The sequence below is a fragment of the Typopeltis vanoorti genome, chromosome 23 (assembly GCF_054136105.1).
Source record: "Typopeltis vanoorti isolate ZY-2024b chromosome 23, IOZ_Tvanoo_1.0, whole genome shotgun sequence".
NCBI classification, from domain to species: domain Eukaryota; kingdom Metazoa; phylum Arthropoda; class Arachnida; order Uropygi; family Thelyphonidae; genus Typopeltis; species Typopeltis vanoorti.
The window spans coordinates 24,171,413-24,193,399 of record NC_143571.1 but is presented as its reverse complement, the minus strand read 5'-3'; the positions used below and the strand labels follow the sequence as shown (position 1 = coordinate 24,193,399).

General features: G+C 36.2%; 1 protein-coding gene across 1 annotated transcript in view; it reads left to right on the top strand.

Moving 5' to 3' along the window:
• The window catches only part of mRpL21 (mitochondrial ribosomal protein L21), a 74,398-nt gene that overhangs the window by 40,882 nt on the left and 11,529 nt on the right, over positions 1-21,987 (top strand). Inside the window, exon 5 of the mRNA XM_090413136.1 lies at positions 14,170-14,273. Coding sequence (XP_090269262.1) covers positions 14,170-14,273 — 104 coding nt within the window. The remainder of the gene's footprint in view (positions 1-14,169; positions 14,274-21,987) is intronic.

The window sequence follows — 21,987 nt, the reverse complement described above, 5'->3', positions numbered from 1 at the left end:
GACACCATCAAAACCAAGGTCTTCATCAATTGCAACAATTTCTTCAATCATGTTGTTCACAGGATTTTGAAAACAACCTAAGTTATTAGCGCATTCTGGCAAAAGATTTTTTCAAACAGATTTCATGCAGCTAGAAGACACTTACTCCCACAAGTCATGAATATTTTCAGTTGCGTGTTTAATGTTAAATTTTTTCCAAAATTCTTGGAGCGTAATCGCATTTTCTCCCTTTGTTGTTTCTACTGACTTTGAGGATGTCTTTTTTAAGAAATTGGCTTTGAAAGTTGCAATGATGCCCATGTCCATAAGTTGTAGCAATGATGTCATATTTGGTGGGAAAAATAAAACTTTCACGTTCTCACACAGATCATTAAGAGAATTTGGATGACCAGGTGAGTTATCTAAAAGCAAAAGAACTGTGAAAGCTAAGTTATTTCACTTGCAATAAGCTTCAACTGTCGGGCAAAAATAAGACTTAAACCAATCTTCGAATAGACTTTGGGTAACCCAAGCCTTCCGATTCGCCCGCCAAATTATAGATAAAGAGTTCTTGTTACATCCTTTTAAAGCCCTTGGGTTCTGAGTTCGATAGACAAGCAGCAGCTTCAATTTAAAATCTTCATTAGCATTTCCTCCAAGCATAACAGTTAAGCGATCTTTGGATACTTTATAGCCAGGCTGTGCTGCTGCTGCTTTTTTTTTTTTTTTTTTTTTTTTTTTTTTTTTTTTTTTTTTTTATATATATAAAAGTTCTAGATGGCATTTTTTTCCCATAGAGGCCAGTTTCATCTACATTGAAAATTTGGTGGTAATCGTAATCATTTTCTTCGATAATTTTCTGCAGCTCAGCAGGAAATGTAAATGCAGCATCTTCATCGGAACTTGCAGCTTCACCTATTATTTTCACATTCCAGCCCTAGATTTAAAATTTTCAAGCCGGCCTTTGCTAGCTGCGAATTTTGAATTGTCTTCTTTATATTTAGTCTCTTTAAGTCTTGAAAACAGGCTTAGAGCTTTGGCCATGATATTATAGGCACTAATTGGAATTCTCTTTTAATTGCAGTCTTCCAGCCAAATAATCAACAGATCTTCCATTTCAACCATTATAGCACTCCGGTTACATGTGTATTGCATACTTGTAGATGCAACTTTACCTTGCTTGCAATATTCATCAACTTTGGATAAAATAGTCCATATTGTAGACTCATTAAAATCAAATTTGCTTCCAATCTTACTTTTACTTTCACCACGTTTAAATCTTTTAATTATATCAAGTTTTGTACCTAAGGTAATTACTTTCCTCTTCTTTTTTTTCACTTAATGACCTCGGTTGCGGGATTGCTCTTATTCTTCGACATGATTAATAGGCTGTAAAATTTATGAAGAACGTAATTTGTAAATACATACAGCAGAACAACTGGAGCTTGTAATACACCCACTCTTAATGCTGGCATCGAAGTAACTGGCTGGCACTCAGGCTCTGGGAACATGGCTGCGTGGGAGGAACGACATCATCATGCTCGCGCCTCTAGGCTTGCATGTTTTTGCGTGGTAAATTTAAAGGCACATTAATCAAAACTCTTGTCACATATATCAAGGGATTGTCGCAATTAATTTTGCCGTGTCAATCAAAACCCGCATTAAGCAAGGGATACCTGTATATTGTTTGTTTTCTTTTAATTTTGCTTGGCCATCCTGTCTGTTCAAAATACTGGGGTTCTGTATTGACTAGGAAGATTCTTGACGACTCCTTCAGTAGGGAAAGATCTTGGCAATTTTTTCTTTCTTTATCGTGGTATATCACACTCTTGATTTTGTGATGTTGCAGAAGAGGCCCAATTTATGTGTATGACTTTTAATATAAGGTAGAGAGATGATGTATTAATAATGAAATGTATACCTCCCCCCCCCCCAGGAGTTTGGAAAGATGATTTTTGTTTTATCCATTTTGTTAAAAAGTTCAGAGTGCCTGTTTTGCCAGTTTCAATGTGGCACAACATCCCTACAAACAAACTGAAGGTTTAGCAGTGAGCTACTTTCACTTACTGTCACTAACTTATGCATGGAATTCTTTGAAACTTTGACATCGAACTCAGCCCTATTACTCCCAAGTCCTTTCTGATTTGAGAGTCACAGAATTCACTTAACTTTCTTCAGCAGTATCCAGTCTATAATCACTTTTGATTTGAAAACTAGATTTATGTAATATCTTTGTCTTTGTTTGGCTAATGAAGTGATCATTTTCCAGAGCATGCAGTGCCAGTTCACTTTAAGGTTGACTGTGTCGTGTATATTTTGTGTGCTCTTTTCTTCTAATATGGCAGTCTGTCTTGTCTGTTCAAAATGCTGGGTTCCATATTGACAGGAATGCTATATGTTCCCAGGGCAGGATACAAGATGCTTGTTGTTTATGATCTGCCTCAATCCAGTGATTTGTAAATGGTTCTAATTTTGTAACGTTTCATATGATACACTAGTTCATCTGTGTTGTGCCTTGATAAGATAAGTGATGTGTACTTAATATACTTGGGAAAATTGAACCTTTCGTTCTTTTTTTAAGGAGTTTGGTAGAGTGGTGATGTATCTGTTTTATTCAGAAATTAAAAAAAGCTGTTCCTTCAGGTACAATGTTATCCTGACAACAAAAAGAGGAACAGGAAGTATGTCATGTTATTGTACACCTGCCTTACAACAAAAGTTCATCATCAAATTCCTGCCATGTACCCTCAAGGGGTGTACAGGATATGATAGTACTACATGAAAAATTTACATCATTACTAACTTCCTATCTACAATTTTCCTCCAAATCAGTCTGTTACTTGTCAAGACTCCAACATCATTATTAGATCTTATATTTCTATCATCTAAGGCACTTTGTACAATATCAATCCACCTATATCTTCCTCTGGGTCGTTTTCCTGCCAACCTGGCAGAGAACATTTGTTTTGCTAATCTTTCCTTGCTCATTCTGTTTAAGTGACCATACCACCTGAGATTAGCTCTGTTAATGCATTCCTGGATGCTGATAATGTCTAGTTCTTTCCTAATATCCTCGTTTTTAATATGATATTACCATTGATGCCATCTGTTCACACCTCTACTCTTTCTCAGGACTCATATCTGCAGTCTCTAGTCTTTGGTCAAGTGTTTTACTTCTGACCCAGCTCTCAGATCCATAAGTTAAAACTGGTTTGAACACTGTCTTGTATACAGCTAATTTAGTCTTACGATTAATTTCTCTCTTATTCCATATGAGTTTATTCAATTGATTTCTTACTATACCAGCTTTATTGATTCTGTTGCCATATTTAATTTACCATCTTCACTAAAAATCGTGCCTAAGTAGGTGAAATGTTTTGCTTGTTCCACAGGTTCTCCATTCACAATGCAGTTTACATTTTCAACGATTCTGACTATTTTCATTGTCTTTGACTTTTTATTGCTGACCTTCATACCATATCTATTACAACAGTTATTCAATTTAGTCAGGGAATCTTGCAGACTCATAGTGGATTTATTGATAAGTATTACATCATCCGCATAAAGCAAAGAGCTGACAGTAACATCTCCAATTTTGATATCATGTTTAATACCACTTTCCTTCATAATGTGATCCATATAGATAATGAATAACAGAGGGGATAATGTACATCCTTGTCTCACACCAGATTTAACATTAAACGATCTTCCTGTACTTCCTTCATTTCTAACTGCTGACTTACAACTCAAATAAAAACCAAGTGTTACTTGATATAATGCCCCATTGACACCATATAACTGTAGCGTATTGAATAGCTTCTCTCTTGGTTTGTCATATGCCTTTTCCAGATCTACAAAACTCAAATAGAGATCTTTGTTATATTCCCTATTTGTCGTAAAGTGAAGATCTGATCCTGACAGCCTCTGTTTGGCCGGAATCCAGCTTGTTCTTCACCAAGCTTTTCTTCTACAATTCTTCTCAACTGTTTCTCAAGTATACTTGCATATATCTTACCAGGAACACTCAGTAGGGAAATACCTCTGTAATTCTCACATTCAGTTTTATTTCCCTTTTTATATATGGGTACTATGGGAGCTCTACTCCAATCATCAGGAATTCATCCCTGTGTCCATGCTTTCTGAACTATGCAATGCAGCACTGTAAGACTCTTATACCACCATACTTCAGCATTTCTGGTCGAATATCATCGACCAGATATGCTGAAGTATGGTGGTATAAGAGTCATCTACTCCAGCTGCCTTTCCACATTTCAAGCCTTTGATGGCTTTTTCTACTTCAAGTATGGATATGTATTCCTGACTGTATGCCTGTTGAGTGTTTTTTTACCACTGTGCCCTATTACCATATTATGTTGATCTGGTACTTATTTAATTCCTCCATTTGTTTGCCATTCAAGCTTCTTATGTTGATAGTGCCGATCTTTAACTCTGATGTTGAGTTGGGGAGTTTTTTCCAGATTTGTTTCAGTTGCTGACTTTTTGCTGTTCACCCTGGTTCCCTGGTGAAAACAATAGGGACCTTATTTAACCGGACGTTCGCCCCAGCCGGCATGAAATTTTGTCATATTATACCATCATTTTATAATTTGGTCGGCTAAATCCCAAATTGCCAGCCCATCCTCGTTCGTTCAGTATCCAGGTAGATACCCAGCAGGGTGCACCACGAGAAGGTGAGGATTGGACATTAGGTCAGAAGCCCTGGTCGGTTTTCCGTGTTCCTTTAAAGTCGATGTGGAAGTCTCCTCTCAATTATATAGCTTTGACCCTTAAGCACCCTGCAGTAAAAGTTTGAAGGGAAAAACTGAAGTCCTTTCTTTTTCCTCTCTTGAAAACAAATATAATTTAGGGTGGAGATTGCTGAAAAGTCAGGAGTGCTTAGGAACACCATTATAATAAGCTCAGTCACTATAAAAAAATATCTTCAAAGCCCATATGCAGAATCCTGTTCTAAAACTTTGGGGAGGGGCTGAATTCGCATTAGTTTTAAAGGATTCTGTGTATTAGTTAAGTGTAAAAAAAGAAAAAAAAAAGGTGACAAATTATTGTTGCACTTTCAGTTTGTTTATAAGAACTGGTTGCCTGAGTTCAAATAACCTGATTAGACAGTGCTTATAGAGCTCACTCACAAATATCTGGTGGGGAAGGGGGGGTGGGAATAAAAGTTGGATATGTGTTTGTGTCAACATAAATATCTATCTTATTGAGACTATTAGTAAAAAATGATTGATACTAAATCTATATGAGTGATGAGTATTGTTTATTCAAAGCTTCTATATACTTTAAGTAGTGCTTTTTCAACATAAGGAACTAAAGAACTCGAGACAATTGTAAATACTGTGAGCTTTCAACAAAAAGATTTTTTTCTACTTTAACATCAGCTAAGTAGGTGCCCGTGTGCTACATATATCTAAGCCTGCGGAATGAAACAATGATGGCAGAAACAAAGCTGAGCATCGGCAGAGTGCTACAAATCTCACCAAGTCTGACAAGCCAGCTGAAGTTCAGAAATGCCATAGCTGCAAGCTAAACATTACAGCCTTCAGTGCAATTTTTGTTGCTGATCAATGCATGCTAATTGCGCAAAGATTGATGAATCTGGTAACACTCTTGATCAACCTCAGGCAGTCATTCTTTTGTCCTCTGTGCATCTCTTCCGTTAACAGTTTCTAAATCTCAGAAAGTGCTTGGACAGCTTAAAGCAGTGCTTTATTAAGCTTGATAATACTTTTCTCACATAAATTATTAAGCTTGATAATACTTTTCTCACATAAAGTCAGTGCACCAGAAAGAAACTAGAAGATTCACAATCAATGACTTGACATGCCTACCATCAAAAATGCCAGCGAACTTCACAACCTCATTGCTATATCAGTCCAATACACTGTGGAGGCAGAGAATAAAAAATACAATGTTTGGAATGAACTTTCATTCCAAATCAGACAGAATGCTAATTGATAACATCTGTTGTCAATTTGTTGAAAAGTTTCCTGAACAGTGCTAATTTACCCCAGGAAAATCAATCGCCACTACAGGCATATGAAGTGATGGAACAAATCTTTCTTGCCTAGTCAAAGTGACTTGTGATATGTATCGAGCAGATCAGCGTTCATAACTGCCATGAATAACATGTCAGATAACATGCTCATAACTGCCATGAATAACATGTCAGATAACATGCTCATAACTACATGTCAGAATTGAACCTTATGTTCTTTTTTTAGGAGTTTGGTAGGAGTGGTGATTATCTGTTTTGTTCAGAATTCCACCTCCATGTCACGTATATAAGCCCAGCCAGATCATCATTTAATCACAGCTGGAACAAAATATAAAATTATGGCAACAACTGGAAAGAAAATGACAAAGTGGAGGTGATGTATGTGCAATTAATTATAAAGAAGTACTAATGTAGAAATGCAGTCCTACTACCAGTCAGTGCAGACACTCAAACTCTATCACTGCATAGGGAATATGTGACCAATGTGGTTAATCAACAGCTAACCTCACAGAACTTTCCTAATACACTACACTACATTACACCACACCAATATGGTTGATAGGTTGATAGGCAGAAAAGGGGAGATATGATTGAGACATTGAAATTGCTAAAAGGTTTCTATAGGATTAATTCAGAGGATATTTTTGAGATCAGGACTGGTGGTGGGAGAACTAGGAGACACCTATGGAAGCTGGGCAAGAGTGTGGTTAGCAGTGGTGTTAGAGCTGGGTTCTTTACTTTTAGAGTGGTAAATGAGTGGAATAAGCTGCCAGAATCTATTGTGGGTGCTATGACAGTGAGCGAGTTCAAGGCAAGGTATGATAGATTCTGTGAGAATGTCGAATAGTTGTGTGGACATGATGTTTAGGGCCTCCCTCGATGAGTCTAAGGACTCCTTGGAGTAGCCCGAAATAATAATAATATACATGGCCTCTGTACAAACCTCAATGATGCCCATTTCCCATCTCCAGTCTACAAAACCCCACTTAGTTTTCCTCACATAACCCAAATTTCTATTCGCCCAAGTACTACTCACCTGAGCTTTTCTAGTTATACACTCTTTGATTGTTTACATCCCAAAGGTCGGATTTTGTGCACGTGTTTACTCCCACATGCCGTGTCAGAGTGCCCAACCTGGAATCTTCCGATTTTGGATTTTTTTCTGGCTGAAAATCACAGGTTTGAACTGAGAGATCCACTTATACACAGATTTTTTTCAATAATTATATTGGAAAATTTCTTTTGAGATTTGTTACAATTTGAAAACACTCAGATGAACTGCATAGCCTAGAAATGTTGAAAAAATTAAGAAAAAGTTATGTATGTCATGAATGCATAAAATATATGTAGATGCTAGTGTATTTTATTGGTTACTACCAAAATATATATACAAATCTATTATAAAAAGTTAAAATTTATCAAACTTATGCACAGAAACACTTACAGACCGTACATCCATTCATGGTCAAGAGAAATGTAAAGATACAGTATTAAATCACAACTGCATAAAATTGACTGTAGTACATACTGTACTACTGTAATAATTTTCTAGTCATCTCCTGTTGCTATTGTGGTGAGCTCAAGTGTTATATCTATTTAAAACTAAAGCAAACAAGGGAAGAAGAATTGGTAGCATATTGAAACATTTTTTTAGAGAAATGAAAAAGCAAAAAAGTCAGACAGAAATTATGATGCATTTTTGTAAAGTTACACCGAGTGTGCCTGCCTCATTATCCATGCATGAATCGTTATACTTGTAAACTTATATCTTTATATAATCATTATACTTATATCTTTTCATTTTTGATGTCTAGTGTTTGGTGTTTGTAATATGTATAACATGTACAGTGTTTTGTATCTTATAAGATAATATTGATGTAGCTACTGACAGACAGACAAAACAGACGTCATAAACTTATGGTATCGATAAGTACAGTACTGTAAATGTATTTTCTGTTCCTTATTATTTTCTTCATAACATTTTATTTTCTCTAGCTTACTTTATTGTAAGCATACAGAATATAATACATATAACATACAAAATATGTATTAATCAACTGTTTCTTTATCCGTAAGGCTTCTGCTCAACAATAGGCTATTAATAGTTAAGTTTTTGGGGAGTCAAAAGTTATACGTGGGTTTTCGATTGTGCAGGAGTTCGGTGTCTCTAACCCCCGTGTTGTTCAAAGGTCAACTGTGTGTGTGTGTGTGTGTACACACACACTGCTTGGAAAGAAGTCAACAGAAACTATAGTGTGAAGTAAAAACAGCCATGGCACCCATCTTAATAAGATGTACGAACTCCTTTCTCTGTGATGACTGCAGCAATTCTATGGGGTTGCTTTTCACAAGCATACAAAAGTGATCAGTGGGAATTTTGGACCGTTCTTCCTGTAGAAATGTAATGAGGTCTCGGACATTTATGGGATGAATGTCCCTTGACCTCACCTGACACTCCAGTTCATCTCACAAATGTCAGTAGGGTGAAATTAGGGCTCTGTGGAGGCCAGTCAAGTGTGGTGACATTCATGACCACAAATCACATAGTTGTCTTTGCTGAAAGAGACAATGGTCAGTTCATTAGAAAATCACAGAGTAGGAAGCACTGTATTGTTCAGAATGTTCAGATAACTCTCAGAGTTCAATGTTCCTACCACCCCAAACAGAGCTCCGAGGACAAGCCAGGAAATACCATCACACTGCCACCTCTGAATTTCATAGTTGGGGTTATGCACTCTGGTAAGAAACATTCACAGGCCATCTGCAACACTCACACTCATCCATCTGCTCGGTAGAAGGTGTAGCAGGATTTGTCACTCCATAACACAGCTTTCCAATCTTCCACATCTCACTGCATACACTATTTGCAACACTGAAGATTATGATGCATTTTGGTTTGGGTAATGTGGGGCTTGCATATTGCTGTCCTACCATGGAAATCCAGTTGTGAGCCACAGTTCAGAATGTTTTTGTGCATATTTATGTTTCATTTGATGACCAAAACTCCACATTCTCGTGTCACTCGACGAATGGCGGTTTTTACATATTATCATTTGTAGCACCCTACTGTCACATGTGAGTGTGATAGGTCATCCACTGCGGTAGCACTTGCAGTTGACTCCATGCACTTCCATCTCAGTATGATATCTCTGGTTGTTGACCTGAAATGGCCCAAATTGCCAAACAGATAGGTCTACAACATAGCATCCTATCACAAGCCTGTTTCAAACTCCATCAGTTTTCTTCTTGCTTCACCTAGACACAGTTGCACCGACTTGGGAGCATCATATTCCTCCAATTTATACCAACTACAAACACGTGACTTGTTACATGGCACGATGCACCACCTTGTTCTTGGGGGTGTCCATTGACTTTTTTCCAAGCAGTGTGTGTGTGTGTGTGTGTGTGTGTGTGTGTGTGTGTGTGTGTGTGTGTGTAAAGATAAAAAAAAAATTTTTTTCTGTTATGTTGTTACAAACTAGAATTTGCTTATTTTTTTTTAGTCAAAAATAAAGATTTTCACCAATTTACATACAAGTTGGCAAAGCTTTAGAAGATGGAGCAGTATATGGTTTTTGGAAGTGTATATTAATGTCTATACTTCCAAACAATTATTATAAAAGCTTAACATTGTTCTATTTATTAATTTTTATGGCTATTTTGCCTATTTTTCTTTAGGAGTGCCCCTTTTATGATGTCATTGGCTTTTTACTTAATTTTTAGGGCATTACTGATGTTTTAAAGACAGATATGTGAAGAATATAAGAAGAAATAATTTTGGACATACCTGGTTCTCTTCTAATTGAGCAGCATCCAGTGTATGGCGATAATCATTTATGTTACTGCTGAAGTTATTACTGAAAGGAGGGGGTAGTGGAAATGTGGGAGACTTGCAGGTAAAACAAAAGGTATCTGAATTTAAAACCCAGATTCAAGGTGGGCTATGAATTCTTTGGGAAGAAGGTGAAAGATAGAAATTTTTGGAGAAGGATAGAATGTGATGAAACAAGATTAGAGGTGAGAGTTACTGGGGTGAGCTATTTTGATTGCGAGCTCTTGGGAAATGTGGAGGCTATGGCATGTCAGCTTGGTGTTTTTGTCTTGGGTGTATCTGCATTGTTTCCTATTGGTCAGACTTGTGACCTAATTTTTGTTTTGGAGCTTACTTCCAACTTCCAGAAATTATATAGGGCAGTGAATGTTTATTGAGTTTTTGTCACATTTTATGGCTATTGTTTCAATATTTTAATCATTATTTCGTTTTCCTGTATGTCTATTTCTGTAGAAATAGTAGCTATGTCTATAACTACTATTTCTGTTTTTCCTGTATTTTGTATTCTGCTTTTCTTTTGGCTATTGCATTTCTTACTTAAATGTTTTGGAATTGCAGTCATGGAAGTGTTTATGTAGTAGTCTTGCCCATAAAGATCTGGTCATGAAACCTGTGTAGGTGATGTCACAGTCCTGTTGGCAAGGGAATTTGTATACTTATTTGTGGTGTTCTAGTATTTCTTTGTATGTATGTGTTTTGGATGTATGGCAGTTTAATGATTTTTTTTGTGTCAAACTGCCATATGTTCATTTTTACTAAATAGCTTAAGGAAATTACAACATATACTAGGATATACATTAAAATAAATTTTAATACACTTCCAATATTTCGGCAAAGTCACGTTGCCATTTTCACAGGAACTTAAAAACAAGACATGTGCACGCAAGCACAACAAACAGTAAATGAGGACGAAGCAGGAAGCTATTCTTTCTCCTAAAAGTCCTGATGGTGCCCCCTAGCGGGCAATGTTGGTATTCTTGGGTGATTGAGCTGAAGGTCTTCTGATGTAGGTTTCCCAAATTTGGGGCAGTCTCATGCAACCAAATTTGTTGAGGTTTGGATTGTTTCTTAGGGCTGAGGCTGATTCCATGAAAAGCCTTTTGTATTTGTATTATTTACTACAGTGTATTATCGTGGCTTTCTTCCACCATATTCTATGGCAGGTATCCAGCGAGACCAGAGTAGCTGAATTGGTGAAACCGGATGTAGTACTTGTGTTCTGAGATTCTGATATTTGCTTTCCTGCCTTTTTGGCCAAAGTAGGACAGCTTACAGCTGCAAGGGACCTGGTATACACCAGGTAGGTCTGGGTGGGGGGTCTTTAGTAGAGCGGATAAGGGATGCCAATTTTGTATATGGTCTGTAACAAGAAGTTAAGTCATGTTTTTTTAGGATTTTTGTAATTTTTTCCGAGGTGCCTCGGATATAGGGTATGGTGATGGATTTAGAGTAATCCTTGTTGTGAGGGGGGAGTATCGATTTCTTAATTTTTGGATTTTTTTGGGGGGGTAGCCATTGGCTGAGAAAGTGTTGAGAATGTGGTTTAGTTCTGTGGTTAGGGCATTGTGATTTGAACAGATAAGTTTAGCCCTGTTATGTAGTGTCTTAATGACTCCATATTGTTGTGAGGGTGGGGGGATTGTTGGTGAATGTATCTGCCTGTATGGATGGGTTTTCTATAGATTGAGAAAACCAAGGTTCTATCAGGCTAGCGGGTGACTAGTGTGTCTAAGAAAGGAAGGCAGTTGTTTTTTTCTTCTTCCAGGGTGAATTTGATTCTGGGGTGTTGGTTGTTTAAGTGTGTTAGGAAGGAGAGGAATGCATCGAAACCATGTGGCCAAATAGCAAACACATCATCAACATAGTGAAGCCATATGATTGGTTTTTGTGGGGCAGAGTTTAAGGCTTTCCTCTTCAAAAGTCTCCATATAAAAGTTGGCCAAGGGTGGGGAGAGTGGAGAACCCATGGCTGTCCCCTCTATTTGTTTGTAGAATTTTTCCTGCCTCACAACAATATGGAGTCATTAAGACACTACACAACAGGGTAAACTTCTCTGTTCAAATGACAATGCCCTAACCACAGAACTAAACCACATTCTCAACATTTTCTCAGCCAATGGCTACCCCCCCCCCCCAAAAAAAAAATTCAAAAAATAAGAAACCAATAAACCACAACTCCCCTTCCCCATCTCACAACAAGGATTATTCTAAATCCATCACCATACCCTATATCCGAGGCACCTCGGAAAAAATTACAAAAATCCTAAAAAAACATGACTTAATTTCTTGTTACAGACCATATAAAAAAATTGGCATCCCTTATCCGCTCTGCTAAAGACCAACCTCCCCCCTACACCTACCTGGTGTATACCAGGTCCCTTGCAGCTGTAAGCTGTCCTACTTTGGCCAAACAGGCAAGACAGCTAATATCAGAATTTTAGAACACAAGGACTACATCCGGTTTCACAAATACAGCCACTCTGGTCTTGCAGACCATCCGCTGGATACCCACCATAGAATAGTGGAAGAAAGCCACGATAATACACCACGATAAATTCAAATACGAAAGGCTTTTCATGGAATCAGCCTCAGCCCTAAGAAGCAATCCAAACGTCAACAAATTTGGTTGCATGTGACTGCCCCAAATTTGGGAAACCTACACCAGAAGAACTTCAGCCCAATCACTTAAGAATACCAACATTGCCTGCTAGGTGGCGCCATCAGGTCTTTTAGGAGAAAGAATAGCTTCCTGCTTCGTTCTCATTTACTGTTTGTTGTGCTTGCGTGCACGTGTCTTGTTTTTAAGTTCCTGTGAAAATGGCAACATGACGTTGCCGAAATATTGGAAGTGTATTAACATTTATTTTAATGTATATCCTAGTATATGTTGTAATTTCCTTAAGCTATTTAGTAAAAATGCATTAACCAACGTCTAAGCCTTTCCACGAGAATTGCCATATGTCCAGAACACATACCAAGCCTACAAATGCATTTTTAAACACTGACTGTAAATTAGTGTTCACCACGAACCAAAAATTGGCAGCACTTTTAAAACCTACAAAATCTCACACATACAAAGAAATACTAGAACACCGCAATGTAGTATACAAATTCCCTTGCCAACAAGACTGTAATATCACTTACACAGGTTCCATGATCAGATCTTTATGAGCAAGACTACAGGAACACTTCCATGACTGCAACATACCAATTCCAGAACATTTAAGGAATAAGAAATGTAATAACCAAAAGAAAAACAAAATACAGGAAAAATAGAAATAGCAGCCCACGCTCTTGACCAGAAGCATACTTGCAAATCGACAAAGCCATAATAGTAGGCATAAAGGAAAACAAAACGATGCTTAGAATATCAGAAACAATAGCCATAAAATGTGACAAAAGCTCAATAAATGTTCACCACCCCTATATAATCTTTTTATGTTTTGCAAACTCCAAAACATAAAAATTAGGTCATGACTCTGACCAATAGAAAACAAGATATACTCAAGACAAAAATACCAAGCTGACATGACATAGTCTCCACTTTTCCCACAAGCTCCAAAGACGACACAGTTGAAACAGCTCACACCCCATTACTCCCACTCCTAATCTTGTTTCATCACATTTTGTTCTTCACCTTTTTCCAAAAATTTCTATCTTTCACCTTCTTCCCAAAGAATTCACAGCCCACCCTTGAAACCCAGGTTTAAAATTCACATACCTTTTGTCTTACCTGCAATTCTCCCACATCTCTATCTCTACATTTCCATTTCCAACACTGTCCCCCTTCTTTCACTCATACATTCAGCAGTGATGTAAATGTTTATTGCCATAGCCAGATGTTGCTCAATTAGAAGACAACCTGGTATGTCCTACAGAGGTTTGTCCAAAATTATTCCTTCCTTATATTCTTCATGTATCTGTCTTTAAAACATCAGTAATACCCTAAAAATTGATTTAAAAGCCAATGACATCATAAAAGGGATACTCCTAAAGAAAAATAGGCAAATAGCCTATTTTTATAAAAGAGGCTATTTTGCCCATTTTATAAAAATAGGCAAAATAAGTCATAAAAATTAATATTTATTTAGAGGAGTAACATGGAAAATGTTCCAGAAATAATATATATTGTTCTATTTATGTCTATTTCACAGTTGTAATAATAATTATTATTATTATTATTTTTTAAGGAAAGATCTCATAAGGATAGAAGCTACAGTTATTATAGTATATATGTCCTTATTTTGCCTATTTTATAAAAATAGGCAAAATAAGGATATATATTATTCTATTTATGTCTATTTCACAGTTGTAATAATAATAATTATTATTATTTTTTAAGGAAAGATCTCATAAGGATAGAAGCTACAGTTATTGAAAAAACATTGTCTCATGTTTTATTTAATTTTTTTATGGTTCCCAGAAAGAGACATAAAAGAATAAAATGTGAGTGTCTTCTCTCGTTTTCTCTGTGTGTGTGTGTGGATGTTCTAAATTTTGTTTATTTATATATACGCACAGCATTAAATTTTAGTTTTAAGATTATTATTCATGCTGTGTATTTCTTTTTTACTAACTGCAGACAGCTCTAATATATTATTGCATGCTAATATCTATACATTTGACCCTCGTTGTATCTGTCTTTAAAACATCAGTAATACCCTAAAAATTGAGTTAAATTGAGTTAATTGGAAATCTTTATAACAAACTTAGATTAGATTGATAAATTTGTTCCAATACACTTTTGGGTTAAGACTACATTGTTTCAGGTTTACCACAGAGAACAAAAACACTTCCATTTCTAGATATCTTAAATGAATCAATTGGTACTTTACTTTCAAAGTATATTTGGAAACCAACCAATTCCAGCTATTATATCCATGAAGACACCTAAGATCACTACCCTTTTCAGAAACTGTGTGGTCAGAACACTAGTGCATACACTAGTGTTCTGACCACATTGTTCTTCATCATCATCATGCATATCAAGGATTTAAGCCTGTTCCAACCTTAGAAGTCATTGTTGAATCGTTTAAGAGGACGTCCTGGTTTTCTTTTTTCTAATGTTTTGTTAATCTTTCTATTTTCATTCTTTGAATGTGTTCCATCCATTTATGTTTATATTTTTTAATTTTTTTCTGTTACTGATTCTTGGTTTAATTCTTTCATAATTTCTTCGTTTCTTTTGTGATCAAATAGAGCATACTTTGACAGTTTTTCTCATAAACTTCATTTCTGCTGTTATTAATCTTTGTTTATTTTTTTGTTTTATTGTCCAGATTTCACTTCCATACAATAAGACTTTGACAATTTTTCTCATAGGGCTAATGTATTGTATACTTTTAGTCTGGTTTGGTTTAAATATAGAGTTAATTACACCTGTTATTTTTAAATATTTTGCAATTTTTAGGCTTATATCTTTTTCATTTTCATATGTGATCATACGTGCTAGGTAGTTAAATGAATTCACCTGTTCTAAGATTTTGTTATCTATTATGATCTTAGTTCTTGCTGGATCTTGTCCTTTAAAGGCCATAGTTTTTGATTTTTCTGTTGATATTATCATACCATAATTTTTGGCTATCTCATTTAGGTCTAAAATAGCTCTCTGTAAGTTGTCTTCAGAATTTGTAATTATTATTTGGTCGTCGTCAAAAAGGAGAGTGTTTAAGTTCACAGTAGGAGAAAGTTTAATATCTTGATGGAAATTTTTATTCCATTTTATTATTATTTCATTTAGGTATATATTAAAATGAGTTGCTGAGATGGGACATCCCTGTCGAACCCCTTGGTTTATCTCTCTCGTATATGATAGCTCATGATTTAATCTTATTTGTATTTCATTATTTTCATATATACTTATGATAGCTTTTAAGATATTATTTGGTATTTGTCTTTCTTTTAATATGTTAAATAAAATGCTTCTTTTAACTTTGTCAAATGCTTTTTCAAAGTCAATAAATGCAATATGTGTTTCTAAATTGTATTCTCTTCTTTTCTCTATTATTAATTTTAGGCAAAAGGCCAGGTCTATACATGATCGTCCTAAATCCATTCTTTACTTCTAAAATAAAGTTTTCAGAATATTTCATTAGTTTGCTATTTAAAATTCTGCTATATATTTTGTAACAGGAATTTAGTGTACTTATTAAAGTACACTAAAGTATACTTTCTTTAGTAAGGGGTGCTTAAGGGTCAAAGCTGTATAACTGAGAGGAGACCTCCACATAGCCTTTAAAGGAATGCGGAGAACCGACCAGGGCTTCTGACCTAATGTCCAATCCTCACCTTCTCGTGGTGCACCCTGTTGGGTATCTACTTTGATACTGAACGAACGAGGATGGGCTGGCAATTTGGGATTTAGCCGACCAAATTGTATTCTTATTGGTTAAACCAAAATAAAAAATGATGGTACAACATGACAAAATTTCATGCCGGCTGGGGCGTCGCCCGGTTAAACAAGGCCCCCGTTGTTTTCGCCAGGGAACCAGGGCGAACAGCGAAAAGTCAGCTACTGGAACAAATCTGAAAACAAACCCCAACTCAACATCACCAGAGTTAAAGATCGGTACTATCAACGTAAGAAGCCTAAATGGCAAAGAAATGGAGCTAGCTGAGGAATTAGATAAGTACCAGATTGACATAATAGGGGTGACTGAAACAAAAAAGACCAAAACTGGTGAGATCTTTCTGAGCAATAAATACAAAATGTTATATTCAGGCAATAACAATCAAGGAAAAGAAGGAGTAGCCATAGTATTCAACACAAAATACGAGGCTAATCTTCTTGAATGGCAGTCAGTCTCAAGTAGAGTAATGTGGGCAAATATGAGAATGGGGAACTGGACAATGAGACTTATTTGTGCCTATGGTCCCACAGAAGGTTCTACTAAGGTAGAAGTGGAGGAATTTTTTGAGGCTTTAGAAAAAGCAACTGACACAATGAAAAAGGAAAAGTTGGTCCTTGTTGGGGATCTAAATAGTAGAGTAGGAAATGATTGTGAGACATACAAAAATATTTTGGGAAAATTTGGAGAAAAGAGCAAAGCTAATAATAATGGCAAATATCTGTTGGATTTCTGCTCAGGACATGGACTGGTTATTACTAACACCATGTTCCAACATAAAAATGTGCACAAATTCACATGGAGAGAAGAGGCTAGGAATAAGAAAAGTCTCATTGACTATGTTATTGTTGATAGTGATGTTTTCTCCCTGGTGCAGGACACCAGAGTGTACAGAGGATTTGAAATTGGAAGTGATCACTATTTAGTCTTGAGCAGGATAAAATTGAATTTCATATTGAAAAGAATAACATGTAAGAAAGTTTTAAAGCGAATAAAAGTTGAGCAGCTCTCAGATGTAAACTGTAGACTAAAATACAGAAATATTATTGAAAAGAAAATGAAAGAGTTTGAGAACAGGAATCAAACCTTGGAGATTCAGTGGCAAACTCTGAATGAAACATTGATTGATTCTGCCAGAGAGGCATGTGGTGAGGTTGTGTGCAAAGATAAAAAAATCAGAACTCCCTGGTGGACACAGGAAGTTAAAGAGGCAGTGAAGGAAAAGAAGAAAGCATATCAAAAGTTCCTGGCAAATAAGTCAGCTTTTACTCTTACAAAATACAGAGACAAATGTAAGAAAGCTAAACAGTGTGTAAAACTAGCTAAACAAAAGTCATGGGAGGACTTTGGCAAGAATATAGAAAATAAATATCAAGAAGGTGGCAAAATATTCTGGAGGTTGTTGAAGAAGCTTAGGAATGGAGGAAAGAGTGCTGTAAAAGGAATTAGAGATGATAAAGGTGAAATGAAAACAGGAGAAAAAGATATCCTTGAAGTATGGAGTAATTACTTTGAAAAACTGCTAAATGAAACAAGCAGTGATGGCAGCACAGTGATAAAAAACACTGACCAGGCATGCAGTCCGGAATACATATCCATACTTGAAGTAGAAAAAGCCATCAAAGGCTTGAAATGTGGAAAGGCAGCAGGAGTAGATGATATTCGACCAGAAATGCTGAAGTATGGTGGTATAAGAGTCTTACAGTGGCTGCACTGCATAGTTCAGAAAGCCTGGACAGAGGGACGAATTCCCGATGATTGGAGTAGAGCTCTCATAGTACCCATATATAAAAAGGGAAATAAAACTGAATGTGAGAATTACAGAGGTATTTCCCTACTGAGTGTTCCTGGCAAGATCTATGCAAGTATACTTGAGAAACGGTTGAGAAGAATTGTTGAAGAAAAGCTTGGTGAAGAACAAGCTGGATTCAGGCCAAATAGAGGCTGTCAGGATCAGATCTTCACTTTACGACAAATAGTCGAGAAAGCATGGGAATATAACAAAGATCTGTATTTAAGTTTTGTCGATTTGGAAAAGGCATATGACAAGGTGCCAAGAGAGAAGCTATTCAATACGCTGCAGTTATATGGTGTCAATGGGAAATTATATCAAGCAATACTTAGTCTTTATTTGAGTTGTGAGTCAGCAGTTAGAATTGAAGGAAGTACAGGAAGATGGTTTAATGTTAAATCTGGTGTGAGACAAGGATGTACATTATCCCCTCTGTTATTCATTATCTATATGGATCACATTATGAAGGAATGTGGTATTAAACCTGATATCAAAATTGGAGATGTTAATGTCAGCTCTTTGCTTTATGCGGATGATGTTATACTTCTAAATAAATCCGCTACAAGTCTGCAAGATTCTCTGACTAAATTGAATAGCTGTTGTAATAGATATGGTATGAAGGTCAGCAATAAAAAGACAAAGACAATGAAAATAGGCAGAATCATTGAAAATGTCAACTGTGTTGTGAATGGAGAACCTGTGGAACAAGTAAAACATTTCAGCTACTTAGGCACAATTTTTACTGAAGATGGTAAACTAAATATAGAAATAGACAACAGAATCAGCAAAGCAGGTATCGTGGGAAGTCAATTGAATAAACTCATATGGAATAAGAAAGAAATTAGTCGGAACACTAAATTAGCTGTATACAAGACTGTGTTCAAACCAATTTTAACTTATGGATCTGAGAGCTGGGTCAGAAGTAAAACACTTGACCAAAGACTAGAGACCGCAGATATGAGAGTCCTGAGAAAGATTAGAGGCGTGAACAGATGGCATCAATGGCAATATCATATTAAAAATGAGGATATTAGGAAAGAACTTGACATTGTCAGCATCCAGGAATGCGTTAGCAGAGCTAATCTCAGATGGTATGGTCACTTAAATAGAATGGGAGAGGAAAGATTAGCAAAACAAGTGTTCTCTGCCAGGTTGGCAGGAAAACGACCCAGAGGAAGACCAAGATATAGGTGGATTGATACGGTACAAAGTGCCTTAGACGACAGAAATATAAGATCTGATAATGTTGGAGTCTTGACAAGTAACAGACTGATTTGGAGGAATATTGTAGATAGGAAGTTAGTAATGATGTAATTTTTTCATGTAGTACTGTCATATCCTGTACACCCCTTGAGGGTACATGGCAGGAATTTGATGATGATGATAAACTAAAGTTTTTATTCAAACACAGTAGTTGTCTCCATAATTTTCAAAAATGCATTCGGATCACCGTGTAAGCTTAAAAGAAAGGGTTAGTGTACTTATACCTCTATAGTGTTATCTCTACTACCTTTTTGTAAAGATAGGAATCACAATTGCTTTTTTCCCATTCTATTCAGGGGTTACCAGTTGAATAAATTTTATTTAAAAATAATAGGAGTCTTTCTTTGAATCTTGTTTCTGTATATTTATATAGTTCTGAACCTAGCTTATATTCTCCATGTGATTTTCCATTTCTTGTTTCTTTCAGGCTGATTTCTAATTCTTCTTTAGTTATTTCCTTTTCATTTTCAATAAATGTTTGCTAGTTGTCTTTTTTAAAATATTTATCTGTCCATAATTCTGTGTAGAAATTTTGAAATTCTTCTCATTTCAATTCGGTGTTTAATTTTATGTTTTCTTTAGTATCTGCATTTAAGTGTTTCAAAATCTTATATACATTAGGTCTTATTTCATATAAATCATGTTCTAAATTAGAAACAAGTTTGTTCCATGATTCTCTATACCTTTTTCTGACTTCTCTTGTAGCAATGGCTCGTATTCTTTTGTATTCTATTTCATCTTCTAATCTTTTACTGCTTAACCGTTTATGATAGGCTTCTTTATTCATTTTGATTATTTCTTGGAGTGCTTAAGGGTCAAAGCTGTATAACTGAGAGGAGACTTCCACATAGCCTTTAAAGGAATGCGGAGAACCGACCAGGGCTTCTGACCTAATGTCCAATCCTCACCTTCTCGTGGTGCACCCTTTTCGGTATCTACCTTGGATACTGAACGAATGAGGATGGACTGGCAATTTGGTAGCCAACCAAATTGTATTCTTATTGGCATAAACCAATAAACAAAATGATGGTACAACATGACAAAATTTCATGCCAGCTGGGGCGTTGCCCGGTTAAACAATGCCCCTGTTGTTTTCGCCAGGAAACCAGGGCAAACAGCAAAAAGTCAGCTACTGGAACAAATCTGTAAGCACACCCCAACTCAATATCACCAGAGTTAAAGATTGGTACTATCAACATAAGAAGCCTGAATGGCAAAGAAATGGAGCTAGCTGAGGAATTAGATAAGTACCAGATCGACATAATAGGTGTGACTGAAACAAAAAAAAACAAAAACTGGTGAGATCTTTCTGAGCAATAAATACAAAATGTTATATTCAGGCAATGACAATCAAGGAAAAGAAGGAGTAGCCATAGTATTCAACACAAAACACAAAATAAGATTAGAGGCTAATCTTCTTGAATGGCAGTCAGTATCAAGTAGAGTAATGTGGGCAAATATGAGAATGGGGAACTGGACAATGAGACTTATTTGTGCCTATGGTCCCACAGAAGTTTCTACTAAGGAAGAAGTGGAGGAATTTTTTGACGCTTTAGAAAAAGCAACTGACACAATGAAAAAGGAAAAGTTGGTCCTTGTTGGGGATCTAAATAGCAGAGTAGGAAATGATTGTGAGACATACAAAAATATTTTGGAAAAATTTGGAGAAAAGAGCAAAGCTAATTATAATGTCAAATATCTGTTGGATTTCTGCTCTGGACATGGACTGGTTATTACTAACACCATGTTCCAACATAAAAATGTGCACAAATTCACATGGAGAGAAGAGGCTAGGAATAAGAAAAGACTCATTGACTATGTTATTGTTGATAGTGATGTTTTCTCCCTGGTGCAGGACACCAGAGTGTACAGAGGATTTGAAATTGGAAGTGATCACTATTTAGTCTTGAGCAGGATAAAATTGAATTTCATATTGAAAAGAATAACATGTAAGAAAGTTTTAAAGCGAATAAAAGTTGAGCAGCTCTCAGATGTGAACTGTAGACTAAAATACAAAAAGATTATTGAAGAAAAAATGAAAGAGTTTCAGAACAGGAACCAAACTTTAGAGATTCAGTGGCAAGCCTTGAAGAAAACCCTGATTGATTCAGCCAGAGAAGCATGTGGTGAGGTTGTCTGCAAGAATAGAAAAATCAGAACTCCATGGTGGACACAGGAAGTTAAAGAGGCAGTGAAATAAAAGAAGAAAGCATATCAAAAGTTCCTGGCAAATAAGTCGGCTTGTGCTCTTAGAGAATACAGAAACAAATTTAAGAAAGCTAAACACTGTGTTAAACTAGCTAAAGAAAAGTCATGGGAGTACTTTGGCAAGAACATAGAAAATAAATATCAAGAAGGTGGTAAGATATTCTGGAGGTTGTTGAAGAAGTTTCGAAATGGAGGAAAGAGTGCTGTAAAAGGAGTTAGAGATGATAAAGGTGATATGAAAACAGGAGAAAAAGATATCCTTGACGTATCGAGTAATTACTTTGAAAAATTGCTAAATGAAACAAGCAGTGATAGCACAGTGGTAAAAAACACTCCACAGGCATACAGTCAGGAATACATATCCATACTTGAAGTAGAAAAAGCCATCAAAGTCTTGAAATGTGGAAACGCAGCGGGAGTAGATGATATTCAATCAGAAATGCTCAAGTATGGTGGTATAAAAGTTACAGTGGTTGCACTGCTTAGTTCAGAAGGCCTAGACAGAGGGACGAATTCCTGATGATTAGAGTAGAGCTCTAATAGTACCCAT